The sequence below is a fragment of the Biomphalaria glabrata genome, chromosome 8 (assembly GCF_947242115.1).
Source record: "Biomphalaria glabrata chromosome 8, xgBioGlab47.1, whole genome shotgun sequence".
NCBI lineage: Eukaryota > Metazoa > Mollusca > Gastropoda > Planorbidae > Biomphalaria > Biomphalaria glabrata.
The window spans coordinates 28,092,110-28,108,581 of NC_074718.1; the positions used below are offsets into that span (position 1 = coordinate 28,092,110).

Genomic DNA, 16,472 nt, shown 5'->3' on the forward strand with positions numbered 1-16,472 from the left:
TCTGTCTATCATTCTTCAACGCATAGATAAAAATAACATAAAGCACAGTTGAAAATCGATGTCACCTTCATTTTCTTAATAACTACTTAATTAAATGCAAAATTTAGTTCATCTTTATTTCCTAAATAGCTAATTGGTCATTTGTGCAGAAGGTAAAGTTTAAGTATAGCATCAACTTTGAAATTATTATGACAATTGTAGTTTAGAAATTGATTATTAATCTGTCTTTTAGGTTTAAATAACGCTAATTAAGGTTGAAAAAAAAAAGGCCCAAAACGGATTACAACTGGAAAAAAAAAAAGAAAAAAAAAGAGATACGATCTTAATATACATAATTAAAATATTTTAAAAGTCTTTTTTTTTATTTGAGCCTATCTACTTCTATTTGTCTTCCATTTAATACATTAGTAAAACGTTATTTATTTTAAATTATTAATCTTCACGTTCCTATCCAGAAAAAAAAATCATAGTGCAATGAAGAGCTTGTAACAACACTCATATAAGTGTTTGTACAAATAAATCTATGTATGTCAATGTGTGTTTGTCTATGTGTATCTTTAAGTGTTGTATGGGTGACCTTTGAGTGAAGTGACCAACACAAACAACCGTAGCCTAGGAATAGTTAGTCATTCCAATTCCATCTTTTCCATTCCCGGGTCAAATCAAATGAATGATCTCTGTGGGTGAGCACTCCATCAATGATTCACACCTAAGTGGTATCGGTTCTCTCTATTCGACTAGCTGGATTGATCTGGCATCGAGACCGAAATAAGAAACAAACTGTTAACTAATGTCACATTGATAAGGTGGTGCGCGAGTTCGATGCGAGGTCATATATTTATCAACTGGACTTAGAATTCCGTTCATCTCTTCATGCACTTGTTTTGTTATTACAACTACTTAGCACTGTAACAAACGAAAAAGATGCTTTGTGTTTGTATTTGACACACAACATAGTGCTAAAACATTGGCTCAAGAATCAGGAGGTCAGATTCAATGTGAACTGGTTTCATAAAATGAAAGGGTCACTTATCAACGAGCATGTTTTGAATAAATCTACATTTCAAATCATCCAACGCTCGTGATCATTCAACCTTAGTTAGACACGACTTTGTTAGCAAGCAACTGAAATAATGGGAGATGGCTCAGTCTATAGATCTCTAGGAGTAAGTTTCAAAGTAGCATTATGACAATTCTCAAGTGGATTTCACAAGATATCATTTTGTTTGACTTTTTCACTATCGTCAGCAATAATTGTATCTCGTGTTTCACTAAAATCCACAATAATTTTGTCTCATGTTTCGCTAAAGTCAACAATAAGTCTGTATCACTTTGAAGTCAATCAAGGATCTCTTTAAAGGTTTGTAAAATATTTGACATGTTTCGGATGTTGAAAACTTTTTTCCTTCCTAGTCCAAAGCTTCTTCAGGACGACGGATGTTGGAAGCAGGCAGGGTGTGAACCCGGGACCATTGAAAAGTCTGAAAGACAGTCCAGCGTGCATATAAAACAAACAGACAAATGTAAGAAAAACATAAAAGAGTAGGGTAAATAATTCATAGTCCTGAAAAGTAAACAGAGGGAGGCAGACATAAAATGATAGATAGAGAGACAGACAGACAGACAGGTAGGTAGGTAGATAGATAGATAGATAGATAGATAGATAGATAGATAGATAGATAGATAGATAGATAGATAGATAGATAGATAGATATGACTACAAAATGACGACATCTCAAGAGATGACGAGAACGCTGTTATATGAATACAATGTATATTCAGAAAATTAACTAACAATACATACTGTTCTAAATATGTGTATATATTTGTCAGTGTTCTCAGTTTAGTCCAACATAAGTTTACAAGTAATTTTAAGTCCTTTCAAATAAACGCTGACTCGCATTTTCAATTACTGGTAAAAGGTATTCTAGAAGTATTGTTAAGTCCCTCAATTTGTGGTTCAAATCATTTGCTTAACCTTAGACAGGACCTGAAAAATCTCCGGATTCTAACTCCGATTGGTTCTCGTTTTGCTTTCGCTTTCTGGTCTTCGGAAGCGTCTTCTTTCTGGGATTCAACTTGAAGCGACTCAGGCTGATTTACAAAAGATGTTCCGTCATTGGACTGAGAGACGTATGACACCATATCGAATTTCACTTTCTTCAATACCTCCGGCTCACACTCTTCTGAAGTTTCGTGATAAGCGAAGCTAACAGCGTCAGAAACAGTGATCATTTTTGGATCCGAAATATGATAATTTTGTTGCTTTCTAGTCAAGATAGATTTTAACTGGTTTCCAGACTCGGTAGTAAAAATTCTTGCCTTAGGTTTATCGTCTGCGCGGTTGAAAGTTTCATCGACCAGCTCAATAGTCTCAATCTCGTCCGACTCTTGGATGACCTCACATTTGACTACTTCTTTCAACACGTTTTGGTCACGTGTGAGGAGCTCTGAAGACTGGATCACAAATGGTTCATTCAGCAGCTCAATCTCCCAAGGATGGAAAAATTCCGAGACGTGCCTATCGTGAAAATATTTCCTATGCGGTCGTCGGGTCCTGCTACGGAACTCAAATGTTGGTAAGAGGTTAGCTGTAGAAATACTCACAGAAACTGACTTAACAGTTACCGACACTGAATCGTCATCGGTTTCTTGAGATTCAGCATCCATGGCGGCAACGCTTGGTTGGACTATGTCCCAGAAGTTTGTTTCCTTAGCAGCAACATCTGCCTCACTCCAATCTTTATTAATCCTTGGTGTTATCTCGCCGAGTCTCTTTTCTTTGATTCTCTCTTTACCTATCTTATTCAATACCTTATCGCATGTGACACTTGCTTCCTTGCTCGAGTCTAACATGCTAGTATCTCCAAGAAATAGGGCAGGACTTGTTTCAAATAAATGACTACATGAAACCCTCGGAGACCTTTTCGTTGGCGAAGCAGTCAATATTGTCCTCTCTTCAGGTTGGGGTACACAGTGTGAGCTTCCTTTCAGCCTTTCGTCCCCATCACAATTTTCTGTATCGAGGGCGTCAGTTTTGTTGCGCGGATGAAACCCTGGGGGCGCTAGAAGATCAATCGGTATGTCTTTTCTTCGATGCTCATGTATTTCACTGCCTTCGAGGTGACCATCATCCGTAGCCACGTTTTGATCTTCATCAGCGGCGCCGTTTTCCAATAACGGAGTTAATTTAGACAAATAGGTATCGCGTCCACGGCCCAATTTATCAGACATATTATCCTCATCTTGCATAGCAAGAGGGGTTCCGCCTGAATAGCTGTCCGAGTCAGCGTCTTTCCGTGTATAAGTTTGGTAACTGTTGACATCGTCCTCAGACAATTGTCCTATGGGCTTAAAATATGTCTTTAGCTTTATAAAGACTGAGTCACTCTCGCTGCAATCTGTATGGCTTATTTCCCTTTGCTCATCTATGGTACTTTTTTCCATGGGAGATTTCTGGTTCCTAAAGGAGCTTTTCTCGGACTCCCAATGGTCGGTATTTGGACACGAAGAGCCAATCTCTTTTGCCAAAGGAATTAAAAAATCAACTTTTTTCTGCTTAGAAGAAACTAAAGGCGATTTTGAGATTGGTTGTGGTAGCGATTCCTTAGCAGTCTCGCCATTGTTCGTATATATGCTAGATCGAATATCCGAAATGGGGATAATATACTTGTCCCAATCATTAGTTCTTGATAGACTTGGATTAATTTCTACGCAACGCATGGGTGAAAGGGCGTCTTCATTTTTAGGTTTCAGGTTTTCATTAGTAGCCGTGACTGGTTGAAAAGCAGAATTTTCCCTTGGAGTCAAGCTACGACTACTTCCTTGGCGCTGATTTTGTGAAGAAGTCAAGGTAAGTCCTCTCAGGGGAGACGAATTAAGCGAATTGGGAATAACTTTTGAATTATCCTCCGTTCCTGCATGCATATTATTTTTATAACTTTTCCACTTCTCATTCTTCTCTAGGTTGCGTATAGCGAGGTCCAAGGCCGTTTTCAAGTCGACCACTGTGATCTTGTTTCGAATGGTCGTTGAACAGGACTTGGTCGCGGAGGGAATATTACTCTTTAGGTTTAATCGCCTTTCGATTTCACTTTCGCGTGCGCAAGAACCAATGCCAACATTAAGTGTTGACTTCTGGGAGATAGAAGACTCCGGAGACTGGACCATATCCCCCTTTCCGGGACACTGCTTCGGATTATTCTGGCTGTTATCTTCGTTCACTGTGGTTTCCCCCAAGCGCCTGTATCCTGGGCCAAATATTCGAGGATAGCGCACAATGCGAGCAGCCTGGTAGTCCGAGTCGAACATGTTTGATGACCATGGCGCTCTTGAAGGAAGTGCAGTGGACCGCAGTCTAGTGTTCCTTTCGTTCCTTTGGTTTATTGGCTGGGAAAAAGCCGTGTGAGCAATGGTGTTTAACGTCGACATTCCTGAGTCTCCCATTGTCATAGTGTGCATATCCCTGGATACGGTATTGACCGATATAGATCTTTCAGAGTCTGTGCAAGATTTGACCAAAATTGGTTCCGGAAATTTGTTTTCCATCTCTGACTCACCCTTCTCTCTTTGGGATCTCTGGCTTAGAGAAACACTTTCACCCGTACGAGTCACGTGCTCCGATGTGGCGTCTTTTGCTGAATGTCCTTCGTTTTGATTGTCATCCTCTGCCACTGAATTAAGATCATTGTTGTTGTTGACAGTCAATGCAGATAGTACGTTCTTGGCTTGTCTGATAGTGTCTGCGGCTTTCGACATTTTCTTTAAGGCTTCAGAGAATATCGCAGTCGAGGTGCCAGCGTTTGGACTCCCTGTTCAAAAGTTAACGAGTCAGGGAATACGTTAGTATGAGAAAACAAAAAGTTGTCCTATTACGAATCAATATATACATCCATACATATTAATTACTAGAGTGAAATTGTTTATGACTATATGGCTAACAAGCAACAATCTTAACAGAAGATAATAGCAAGGAACTGTCGCAAGAATCTATCCGTCTTCAGGAATGGAATGTAGTAGTTTTTAAAGCCAAATATTAGAATTAAGCCGCGCAGAATCTAATCGCATTGAATACCATTCAAATGATATTTTTTTGAGGATAAAACATTCAGTCTTTAGAAGGTCGCCATTTCGACATCCGTATTATAGGATAATATATTCTTTCTCTTGTTATTCATAAATGAATCTATCCTTGGGTTATTGCTTAACAGTTCATTGCTTCACTAGATCTGGTTTATACTGTATGGCCAACACATTGATGACATTGATAATTAAGTATTGCGTGCTTAATATAACTAGATGTAGGTCTTACCATGTGCAATCATGTCTACATTATTAGATCGAGGCTTTATTTATGATGGTATAGGGCTAAAAAACTAGATCTAGGATTTAAAATATGGAGTTATAATTACGAAACTACAGCAAGGGATTTGAGTCAGGGGGCTTGCATTTTGACATTAGAAATCATGATATAATATACTTAATAAATATAAAAGTCTAATGTGTGGAATACATGCAGAATGATCACTAATTTATATATATAAATTATTATAAATAACAAGATGATATGGCATTGGCTTAATATTTAAAGTAAAAAAAAATTCGGATACTGAATTGAGGACCCCTCAATTGGGGGCCCTGGGGGGATTTTCACATTTAGATCTCCTCTTACTTTGGGATAGGATTTGCAAAACTAGATCTAGATTTAAAAACAAAACTAATTTTGTTGCGTAAGTAATCAAGGTAAAAACAAATAACAAAGGTGTTACCTCCTTCCCTTAACTCAATGTTGAATCTCAAGCTCAATAGTAGGGTAACGTTACAGACTCGTAATCAAGGAAAATTTGGTGAGAAAAAGAAACACTTTTAGACCTCATTACGTTCCATGTGTATCTCGTCAAGAAAGATTTTAATTGTGTTATAGGGAGTTACAAAGAAAGCTTCAAGAAACTGTCTTATGTTTGTCTTTCATGAGCTCTACCTTACAGTTGTTCTGGGAAAGGTTTTTTAAAAGCACATCAATTGTGTTTATTTCTGTTCGCTTTAAGGTATGCAATTAATACAGACATTCTTTCTAGATCATCTTACTTTTCTTAACAGTAATTGTTCCTTCAGTATGAAAGCATGTACCGGGCAGTGTATTCCTGGGCTCTCCAGTAGTAGCTGAAGTCAAAGGTTAAGTTAGAATCAGAATGAGAAAGTTAGTGTAGCCTTTAAACATTATCTTAAGGTCAACCAAAATACATCTACAGCTAGAAAGAAATCTTTATGTATGTGTTACCATCAAATTGCAAATGTGTATTTTAAATGTTGAAAAAGAACTTCAATTGCATTATGTGCTAAAGTTATGTAGTCCTTAACAATATATTTCAAAAGAAACAAGAATGTAATTTTTTAAAGTCCAAATCAATTACAAATCAGTGTTACAGGTTCCTATTGTACTTTAGTGTGTCTTTGTTGTACTTATCAATAGTTGCATTTATTTTATTCATCTTTGTTTGTGTGTGTGTATGTAAGTTGTGCGTGTGTGTGAAGGAAATGGACTCACGCTGGTTATAGAAACACTTCCATAAAAACCTATAGACTGCAAACAGTGTTGCCTAAGATATAGACGCAAATGCTGCCTAACCTATAGACTCACAACAGTGTTGCCTAAATTATAGACCTAAAATAGTGTTGCCTAAGCTATAGACCTATTATTTGGTTGCCTAAGCTATAGGTCTGGAGACGCTGTGGCTTAGCGGTAAAACGATAGGAGTCCGAACTGAGGGTCCGGGGTTAGAAACCCGATGAAGACTGGGATTTTTAATTTTGAGATCTTAGGGCGCCTCTGAGTCCACCCAGCTCTAATGGGTACCTGACATTAGTTGGGGAAAAGTAAAGGCTGTTGGTCGTTGTGCTGGCCACATGGCACCCTCGTTAACCGTGGGCTACAGAAACAGATGACCTTTACATCATCTCCCCTATAGATCACAAGGTCTAAAAGGGAACCTTTAAGCTATAGACCTAAAACAGTGTTGTCTAGCCTAAAGCCCGTGGCCATGTCCGGTACATGACGCTGTACTATCCGGAACCTCGAAGCTTCAGTCTATGGTGCAGCCTCAAAGGTCATTGAACCGAGAGCGATTGTTACAGTAGGCCTCAAAGCTAACCTGCGAAGTCGCAACCTGTAGGCGGCGGAACGTCAGCCCTGTGACGTCGCTGGTCAGCGTTAAGGCCTATAACGATTGTTCTCGATTGAACGCGGCGTTGTTTGGTAGGCCCCCATGATAGGCCTTCTTCTGTCGGAATTTACATGGACAATAGGTCGCAAAATGTTGGATATCTCTGACGTTATGTAACCCTTTGGAAATGTCCCCCAAATAGATAGTCATCTATTCTTTTCTTTACTTAATACTAGCTACTACAAAACTGAGATTATCTTCAATGCTGCTATATTTGTATTACATACTTGATGCAGAGTGCGTTGTGCTAGCCACATTTCTATGGCCAGGTGGCAATCTTCGAACTTCGCTCGTGCAGTTGTTTTTGGCCGGCACTAGCCGACAGGTCATAATAGGTTCCGCCCATATGACGTAATTAGCTTCGTCTGCAAGAGGTGAGCGTAGATATGTTCATGCAAGTCGTGATAGTGTGTACTGACAGTAGTTTAACTTTGTTTAGTTAGGCCACAGCAATCGTTAATCAAAGCAGAACAAAAATAAACAGCAAGATGACCGAGAGAGAGAGAGAGAGAGAGAGAAGGGAGGGAGAGAAGAAAAGTGAGTGAAAATACAAGATAAAAGGACAAGAGAAGACAGAGGAAAAAAAAAGGTTTATTTTCTGAAACATGGATTATAACAATAGAGGTGAAAAAGGATCAAAGAAAAGATTTTTAGAAAAAAGGTATATGGTGCGCTATGTGTGTATGTGTCTAATATCTGAAGTCACTTTTAATAGGATTGGCGCAGATTAGGGGATAAATATGGTTGAACGAAAACGAGAGGGGAGACATAAGACTGAATCACGTGGGAGTAATATATGATGAAAGCAAATGTTTTTAAATGTGTTCAAATGTATTGTCTAAATTATTTGATATCTTTTACATAAAGTTGAACTTTATATATATGTGTGTTAAATAAAATCAAGTTTTTTTTTGTTTGTTTGGGAAAAAATAGGAAGTGTTCGTAGATTCTGTATTTAGTTAAGTACTACGATAACAAGGGTAAGTTGAACTGGCCCTAGGGACTCTCAATGCACAACCCTATCAACATGGTGCATAGGCGTAGCTAGGGTGGCAGGGGGAGATAATGTGAAGATTCACCCCCGGCCTCCAGTTGAGGGGGCCCCCAAATAAGTGTTCTAATTTTTTTTCACATTAAATTATATCATGTCATGATGTTGAATGTTGAAATTGCTGGGGCCCCCATAGAGGTCAAGCCCCCCCCCCCCCGGGACCCCAAATGTTAGCAAACTCCTAGCTACGCCACAGACATGATGTTATATAAGTCACATAAATATAGATATAGATTGTATGTCAAACGTGAAGAACAATAAAATGAGAAGACAGGGAGAATGTGAAACAAAGAAGGAGAGAGGTATGGTGAAAGAAGAAACAGTTAACGCCCCTAGGAGACTTCAGAACTGAACATTGAAATGAAATCCTTATAAATAGAAAATAATAAATAATATTTTGTTCAAACTACTTTCCTTGCACCCAATACATTGACTATGAGTGCTGTGACACCGACTAACTCACCTGATATCGAGGTTGGAGTTGATGAGCTGACCGAGGACGGAGACGAAGAAGGACTGGACTCGCACTCCTCACTCAGGCTCTCTATTTCAATCACCTGCACAGGTGTGGACGTACCTAAGTACAGGGTACATTCAAAGCAGAGACTCTTCAGGTAAACGACACGCGTGTATGGTTAGTATAATTAGTTTCACTAGTTTAGTTGTCAATCTAATGATCATACTGTTAAGACATAACTTGGTCCCCTAACAAAACTAAGCTATGGCTTATGTTGTCTATAAGTCAATCCAGCCTTGCCAAATTTCTTTCGAGTTTGGTGTCATATAAATCTGTGACACCCATGTGACAGACCGCCTCCAAATGTTGTGGAGTGTCATGGAAACCAATCCGTAGCTGCTCCATCGTGTACAATGGGCAAAAAGTTTTCAGGGGCCGGAAAGCACCGCGAAACGGACCGGATATGGTCCGCTGGACGTTGTTTCGGCATCACTCTCGCAATTTATTCTGGGCTTATTATTGACACAATGATACTGACCCTTGAATGCCAGCACTATCCACATGCCATATGGTCAAATTCTCCAAAAGAAATCATTTTTTTCTCAGGACTAAGAACCCTTAATGCCAAACGATAAACCACGATGATGTTTACGAATGGGACCTCAGATCCTCAGACATATTAAAAATGCATAGACTGATAGGAAAGCGCGTCTAGCATTACTATCGCAAAGGCTTTTGTGTTTGAGAGCGGATGGAGAGAAAATGGAAAGCTGACTTATGCAATGAGTTTATTCGTGTCTAAATCAATTTATATTCTACAAAACTTTCATCCCGAATTAAATATATTCAAATGTTAGCCCCCTCCATTCCTTTGTTTTATAGCAGGGCCAGTCTTAGGACCCGCGCTAAATCTAGGTGCAAATTATTAATTTAAACCATTTTATAATTTATAAAAAATTCCCCTCGTCCTTCTGATTTACCAGAAGCTTTTGGAAATCCTCTGAAACAGCAAAATATGCGAAAAATTTCTGGAAATCTCCGGAAATTATTAAAATCTTTTAAAAACTCATAAAAATCTCCTGAAATATATAGACCAAAATTGGCATTTTGTGGTGTCATTCAATATGGAAAACGCCAATCCTAAGCGCGATAAAAAAGACGGCATTATACAATACCCGTAATTGTGAATATGGTGAAAGAAGCTTCTCGCACCTCAAACTAATGAAGAATTACTTGAGGTCAACAATTCTTGAAGATAGATTGAAACATTTGGTAATTCTTGCTATTGAGCGTGATCTATCTGGGAAACAGAATTTTTATGATATACTGTATGACTTCGCTACACGCAAGGCTCGTAAAGTAATTCCGACGTAATAAAGAATGAATAAATGAAAGACGAATATATTTTCAAATACAAACTCTTAATTTTCACTTATTATCCGTATCCCTACCCAAACTGGGCCCCGCTCAATCAGTTTTGCATAGGGTCCCGCAATGGTTAAGTCCAGCCCTGCTCTTTAGTGACAGGTGAATACTACTTGTTCTCACCTCCCCTCTTTTTTTTTTTGCCGCTAAAGTCACGCAGGGTAACTCTAATCCGACTTGCAGAAATAAAAAAGGCGATCTTTCCATGACTTCTTGGTGGTGTCAGGAATGGTTGAGCCATGAAGAGAATTATATATATAGATAAATTCTTCACATTCGAGATAAAGATTGAGAAAAACTGTCAGTGACCTGAGTGTAAACTAGCATGGCTGTTTCAATTCTTAATAATTCCTCCTAAACACACCTGGCACCTACCTATATGTGAGAGCATCTGTAGTATCTGGGCAGACGTTGTACACATGTGTATGTAGCAAGGATCATCGCTGGGTCTGTCATTCGGTTGGTCAGTAGTCTCGTCTTGTCTATATAGAGATCGAATTGAGAACATTTTACATTAACAAAAAAAAAGTGTAATAATGAAGCTACAATCAAAGGCGTGATAGGCGCGCGGTGGCTGAGTGGTAAAGGGCTTGGTTTCCAAACCTATGGATCCCGTGTTCGAGTCTCTGTGAAGAAGAGTATTTAAAATTTCGAGATTTTTAGGACCTCCCTGGGTTCATCTAACTCTCATGGCTACCTGTCATTAGTTCGGGAAAGTGAAGGTGTTTGGTCGTTGTGCTGACCACGTGACACCCTGGTTAACTGTTAAGTTTTTACAAAATAATCACCGACATGTTCATGAACACAAATAAAAAGGCGACATTGAGATTTTCTACGGTTAAAATCATGATGTTGTGTATCAATCACAAAGCCCAATCGATTTTATATTCCCCATTTCAGGAGAGATAGACGAACCTAGGATAGCTGAGAGTTTTGTTTGTCTCGAATATGAAAGATGGAAAAACTGACAAATTAATCTAATTGTTATTATTGGCTGTAGCGTGAGATATATTTAAACAATAAGAACAGAAGAGTGAATCTAATGTAATTCTTAAGAAGATAAGTGATCAACAATAATGTTGTAGAGAATAATGCTGTACTTGAATAGCACATTAGATCAGATAAAAGTGTCCATAACAATTCTATAAAATACATCTAGTTTTTAAAGACATTGGAAGTTCATCTGCATTGACGCAAGTAGTAGACTTAGAATTCAGATTCTTACACTCAACAAACGTAAGCAGGCCATATTTAAAGTAGAATTGAAACACAAGTTTTATAGAATTACTAGACATATATTACCCGCTGCCCGCGGGTCTTAACTTGCGTATTGCTGATGTAGTCACTGATATAGTGCATTAGAAACAATTAAAGAAAATCTTTTCTCATGTCATCATGATAAACATAGCCTAGATTAATAAGATACAATACTTTTATAGAGTTGGTCAACTTTTTTTTTGGAGGGTCTTAAGTTTGTTTTAGGGCTACTATGCATACGTCACGGTTCAAGTTAGTACCCAAGGAACATTTCTGCCAAGTTTTATCAAGATCGGTGAAACGGTTTTGATTTCTATTCGGGGACATACATACATACATACATACATACGCCTTACTTTCTGCTTTATATATTAGATATCTGTACATTTACGTTACAAAAACAAAGGATGCATATTCATTCTAAGCCAGACATAGGCCTGCCTCTCTACAGTTTGTTTTCGATGTTTGTTTTTGTTTTCTTCTCGATTTTTTAATCTTTCTGTCTTTGAATTAATGTATATAACCCTTACACGTATTGATATTTTTCTACTAGTCGGTAGTTTGGAATCATTTTAGTTGACAATTGTGATGAATGTCTTTCAATTAGCTATTGTTCTGTTAAATTAGTCGTTTTCCACCGTATCGCTCACACAGGAAAGTGACTGAGGCTGGACATTGACATAGCTCTGTTATCAATATCTCTGAATTGGCTCTGGTAACCAAAATGCTTGCCGGGGAGTGGGAAGGCTTCCTTGACAACGCCCCACCTCCTCAAGGCGCCGAAATGTTATTTCAGGGTGACCGTAGTCCAATTAGATTGTCACGAGTTGATAATGTGAAAAGTCAACAATTCAATGTCGAGATAAGTAGCGGCCAGTTAGTTTGACATAAGATACGAGGGGAATAGTTCCACCCTTCGTCATTACCATCTCTCTTCTTTCGCACTCTACTGACTCACTCTACTGACTCACTCTACTGACTCACTCTACTGACTCACTCTACTGGCTCACTCTACTGACTCACTCTACTGGCTCACTCTACTGACTCACTCTACTGGCTCACTCTACTGACTCACTCTACTGGCTCACTCTACTGGCTCACTCTACTGGCTCACTCTACTGACTCACTCTACTGGCTCACTCTACTGACTCACTCCACTGGCTCACTCTATTGTCTCACTCTACTGGCTCACTCTACTGACTCACTCTACTGACTCACTCTACTGACTCACTCTACTGGCTCACTCTACTGACTTACTCTACTGACTCACTCTACTGAATCACTCTACTGACTCACTCTACTGGCTCACTCTACTGGCTCACTCTACTGGCTCACTCTACTGACTCACTCTACTGGCTCACTCTACTGGCTCACTCTACTGGCTCACTCTACTGGCTCACTCTACTGACTCACTCTTCTACTGACTCACTCTACTGACTCACTCTACTGACTCACTCTACTGACTCATTCTTCTACTGACTCACTCTACTGACTCACTCTACTGGCTCACTCTACTGACTCACTCTACTGGCTCACTCTACTGGCTCACTCTACTGGCTCACTCTACTGGCTCACTCTACTGACTCACTCTACTGGCTCACTCTAGTGACTCACTCTACTGGCTGACTCTACTGACTCACTCTACTGACTCACTCTACTGACTCACTCTACTGACTCACTTTACTGACTCACTCTACTGGCTCACTCTACTGACTCACTCTACTGACTCACTGTATTGCCTCTCTTTATCGACTCACTCTGTTGACTCACTCTCCTGACAAACTATATTGACACATTACTGAATCACTCTATTGACCTACATGAGATGAATGGTTATATTTACATTCCATTATCATTAACAATTAATTTAAGAAAAGCTATCAAAATTTATGTTACGACCAAAGCCCTAAGTGTGGCATTTTGAAGATTGGACGGCCATTTCGCGAAATGATCGTGGCGTGAAATCAAATGTGTTTATGAGTTTATGTTATATAAAGTGGGCCACAGAAACAGATGGCCTTTATATCATCTGCCCTATAGATCTCAAGGTCTGAATGAGGAACTTAAATTGTTTGTGTTTCTGTCATATAATACTATTCATTTATCAAAAAAAAACAACACAGACTCTGCTAATGACCATTACTTGACGATTTTGGCCGATATTCCCCTGACATTTCGCGAACTGGCTGGACAAATTGCAGTTTCGCACTGTTAATAAACTGGTCAAACTTTGGCGTGAACAGAAACATATCATTATATATTGCTGCAGGACATAGGGATCTCGAATCCTGGTGAAGACTGGGATTTTGAATTTCGAGATTTTTAGACCGCCCTTCAGTTCAGCCAAGTGACACCCTCGTTAGGCATCGGCCATTTTAAAAAGATGAGTTTTACTTTATCTGCTGTATGGCTCAAAGTGTCCAAAAGAGGAACTTACACGGTGCAATAGTTATAATACAAATGTGGATCTCTACATCCCTTGATGGAGTTTTACTTCAAATACAGAATCTAGAAAGATATCCCGTTTATAAAGTAATCTAGAAAGATATCCCGTTTATAAAGTAATCTAGAAAGATATCCCGTTTATAAAGTAATCTAGAAAGATATCCCGTTCATAAAGTAATCTAGAAAGATATCCAGTTTATAAAGTAATCTAGAAAGATATCCCGTTTATAAAGTAATCTAGAAAGATATCCCGTTTATAAAGTAATCTAGAAAGATATCCCGTTTATAAATTAATCTAGAAAGATATCCCGTTTATAAATTAATCTAGAAAGATATCCCGTTTATAAAGTAATCTAGAAAGATATTCCGTTTATAAAGTAATCTAGAAAGATATTCCGTTTATAAAGTAATCTAGAAAGATATCCCGTTTATAAATTAATCTAGAAAGATATCCCGTTCATAAAGTAATCTAGAAAGATATCCCGTTCATAAAGTAATCTAGAAAGATATCCCGTTCATGAAGTAATCTAGAAAGATATCCCGTTCATAAAGTAATCTAGAAAGATATCCCGTTCATAAAGTAATCTAGAAAGATATCCCGTTCATGAAGTAATCTAGAAAGATATCCCGTTCATGAAGTAATCTAGAAAGATATCCCGTTCATTAAATCTAAGAATGATTTAATTTAATTTTTTATAATATTTTTAATTGAATTTCATTTCCCATAACATTCATACAATTTGACAATTTATAAAATGAATAAAACAGATGCTGATAAAGGCTTATATCATGATATTTAAAATCCGATATCAGTACTTCAGTACCAGTTGATTACACTTGGGGGGGGGGGCAGGGACTAGACACTTCTCAGTTAATCGAATGTTATATCGTTTTAATGCCTTATAGTCTGCTTAATCCCAGCATCTTTACAGCCTTCAGACAATGCCGCCTGCGTTGGGTTGGACATGTTCGCCGGATGGAGGACAATCGCATCCCGAAAGTCATCCTCTACGGACAACTCGCGACTGGCTCAAGAAAAACTGGTCGCCTCCACCTCCGCTACATAGATGTAATAAAACGGGACCTTAAATCAGTGAACATCAATACTGACCATTGGCAAGACATAGCTCTAGACCGCACCAGATGGAGAGAGACAGTGACCAAGAAAGCTATGAACAGTGAAAGAACATGGGTCTCAGCTCAGGAAGATAAACGTACAATACGAAAAATGGCCAGCTCCTCTACCACCGAAGCAAAAGTCACCTTAACCTGCGATATTTGTGGACGGCAATGTCTCTCCAAAATAAGGCTCCACAGCCACATGAGGAAGTGTGCGAGATGAACCATAGTCGTTCTACGACTGAAGGAGGCCAACAATGACTTTTTTTTCTTTATTCAAGCTGTTTAAGATGGCTGACTGAACGTGTGGTATGTGCTCTGGTCTGACGTCTCTAAGGTCCCAGGTTCAAACCCTGCCAGCCTACCTTCACCTGCTGAAGGTTTGGGCTAGGTTTCCAAAAGAACATCCAACACATAAAAAATGGTTCTCACTGAGTCAATGAAAAGTTTGATTATTTATTTTCTCTTTAGTGCCTTCAACACCTAAAGCTCGCATTTACTATTAGCATTGTCCCGAAAAGGCAAAAGAAAAAAAATGGCGTAACAAGAGTTTAGACTTAAATAGATACAACAGTCTGTTCAGGAAGAAAGTTGTCAGAAGATACCAAAATTAAATAAATAAATAAATAATAATAAAAATAGGCAAGGAAAATAAACAATAGAGTGAATGACAGACATTTTCACTCTTAAAGGCAATCATGAATAATTTGAAATTATCTTCAATCTTTTTACATCTGGTAACTCTTTAAGTCTGCACAAAACCTAATCAACATCAAAATTTAGTCTACAACAAGGTCTAGAATCTCGTTATATCGAGGGGTAGTCTTCATTTAGATCTGGATCTATAATCTAGTCTACATCAAAGTCCAGCCTACATCAAGATGTAGTCTACATCAAGATCTAGATCTAGTCCATGTCTCTATAAGGTCTACATAAAGGTCCAGTCCAATCTATATCTATTCTATATCTACATCTAGATCTATTTTGTATTAGTATTGAGTCTACATACCCACTATTACTTTCGTTGTCGCCGTCTTCTTTGTCCATGCGTTGGTCCAATGAGTGTCTCGGTTCTACATTAGCCCTAAAACATTGTTTCATGAAATATACATCTTCAACTTTTGTAGTGTTGTCTCTGTTGTTTGTCTTTGCGTGCTTAACTAAAGAGTGCCATTCAAAGCACGCTTTAAGTCTACATACTGTACAACTATTTACACTTGCTTCAAGAGATAAAGGAATATCAAAAAGCTAAGTTATTGTTTAATAATAACACAATTACTTTCAGCCCACGTTCATCTCTGGGACAATTTGGTGCAAAGATAAGTTACAATTTGTGTCTCGCGTCTGAATTCAGATTACAGCCGTTCTTTCAAAACAGAAGATAATTACATGCTACGCGTATCCATGTGTCAATCTAGTCACAAATTTCACTTCTGCAAATCCATCGGTTTTCTTGAATCGTTTCCCTTTTTATAGTATTCTTAAAGTCAATATA

The 16,472-nt window shown here is 38.4% G+C and overlaps 1 protein-coding gene across 2 annotated transcripts; it reads right to left on the bottom strand.

The window, feature by feature from the left end:
* Positions 1-1,766: 1,766 nt before the first annotated feature.
* On the bottom strand, positions 1,767-16,262 carry LOC106070406 (uncharacterized). 2 transcript variants are annotated; one of them, XM_013230310.2, is made up of 6 exons: positions 15,987-16,262; positions 10,532-10,638; positions 8,738-8,851; positions 7,451-7,588; positions 6,088-6,162; positions 1,767-4,811 (listed from the first exon to the last, which is right to left on the bottom strand). In XM_013230310.2, exons 1-6 carry the CDS (start codon positions 16,076-16,078, stop codon positions 1,966-1,968), a joined length of 3,372 nt encoding a protein of 1,123 aa, XP_013085764.2. In that variant the 5' UTR covers positions 16,079-16,262; the 3' UTR covers positions 1,767-1,965. The 2 variants fall into 2 exon arrangements, with proteins under 2 accessions (XP_013085764.2, XP_055895277.1); XM_056039302.1 differs by lacking the exon at positions 7,451-7,588.
* Positions 16,263-16,472: the final 210 nt, after the last annotated feature.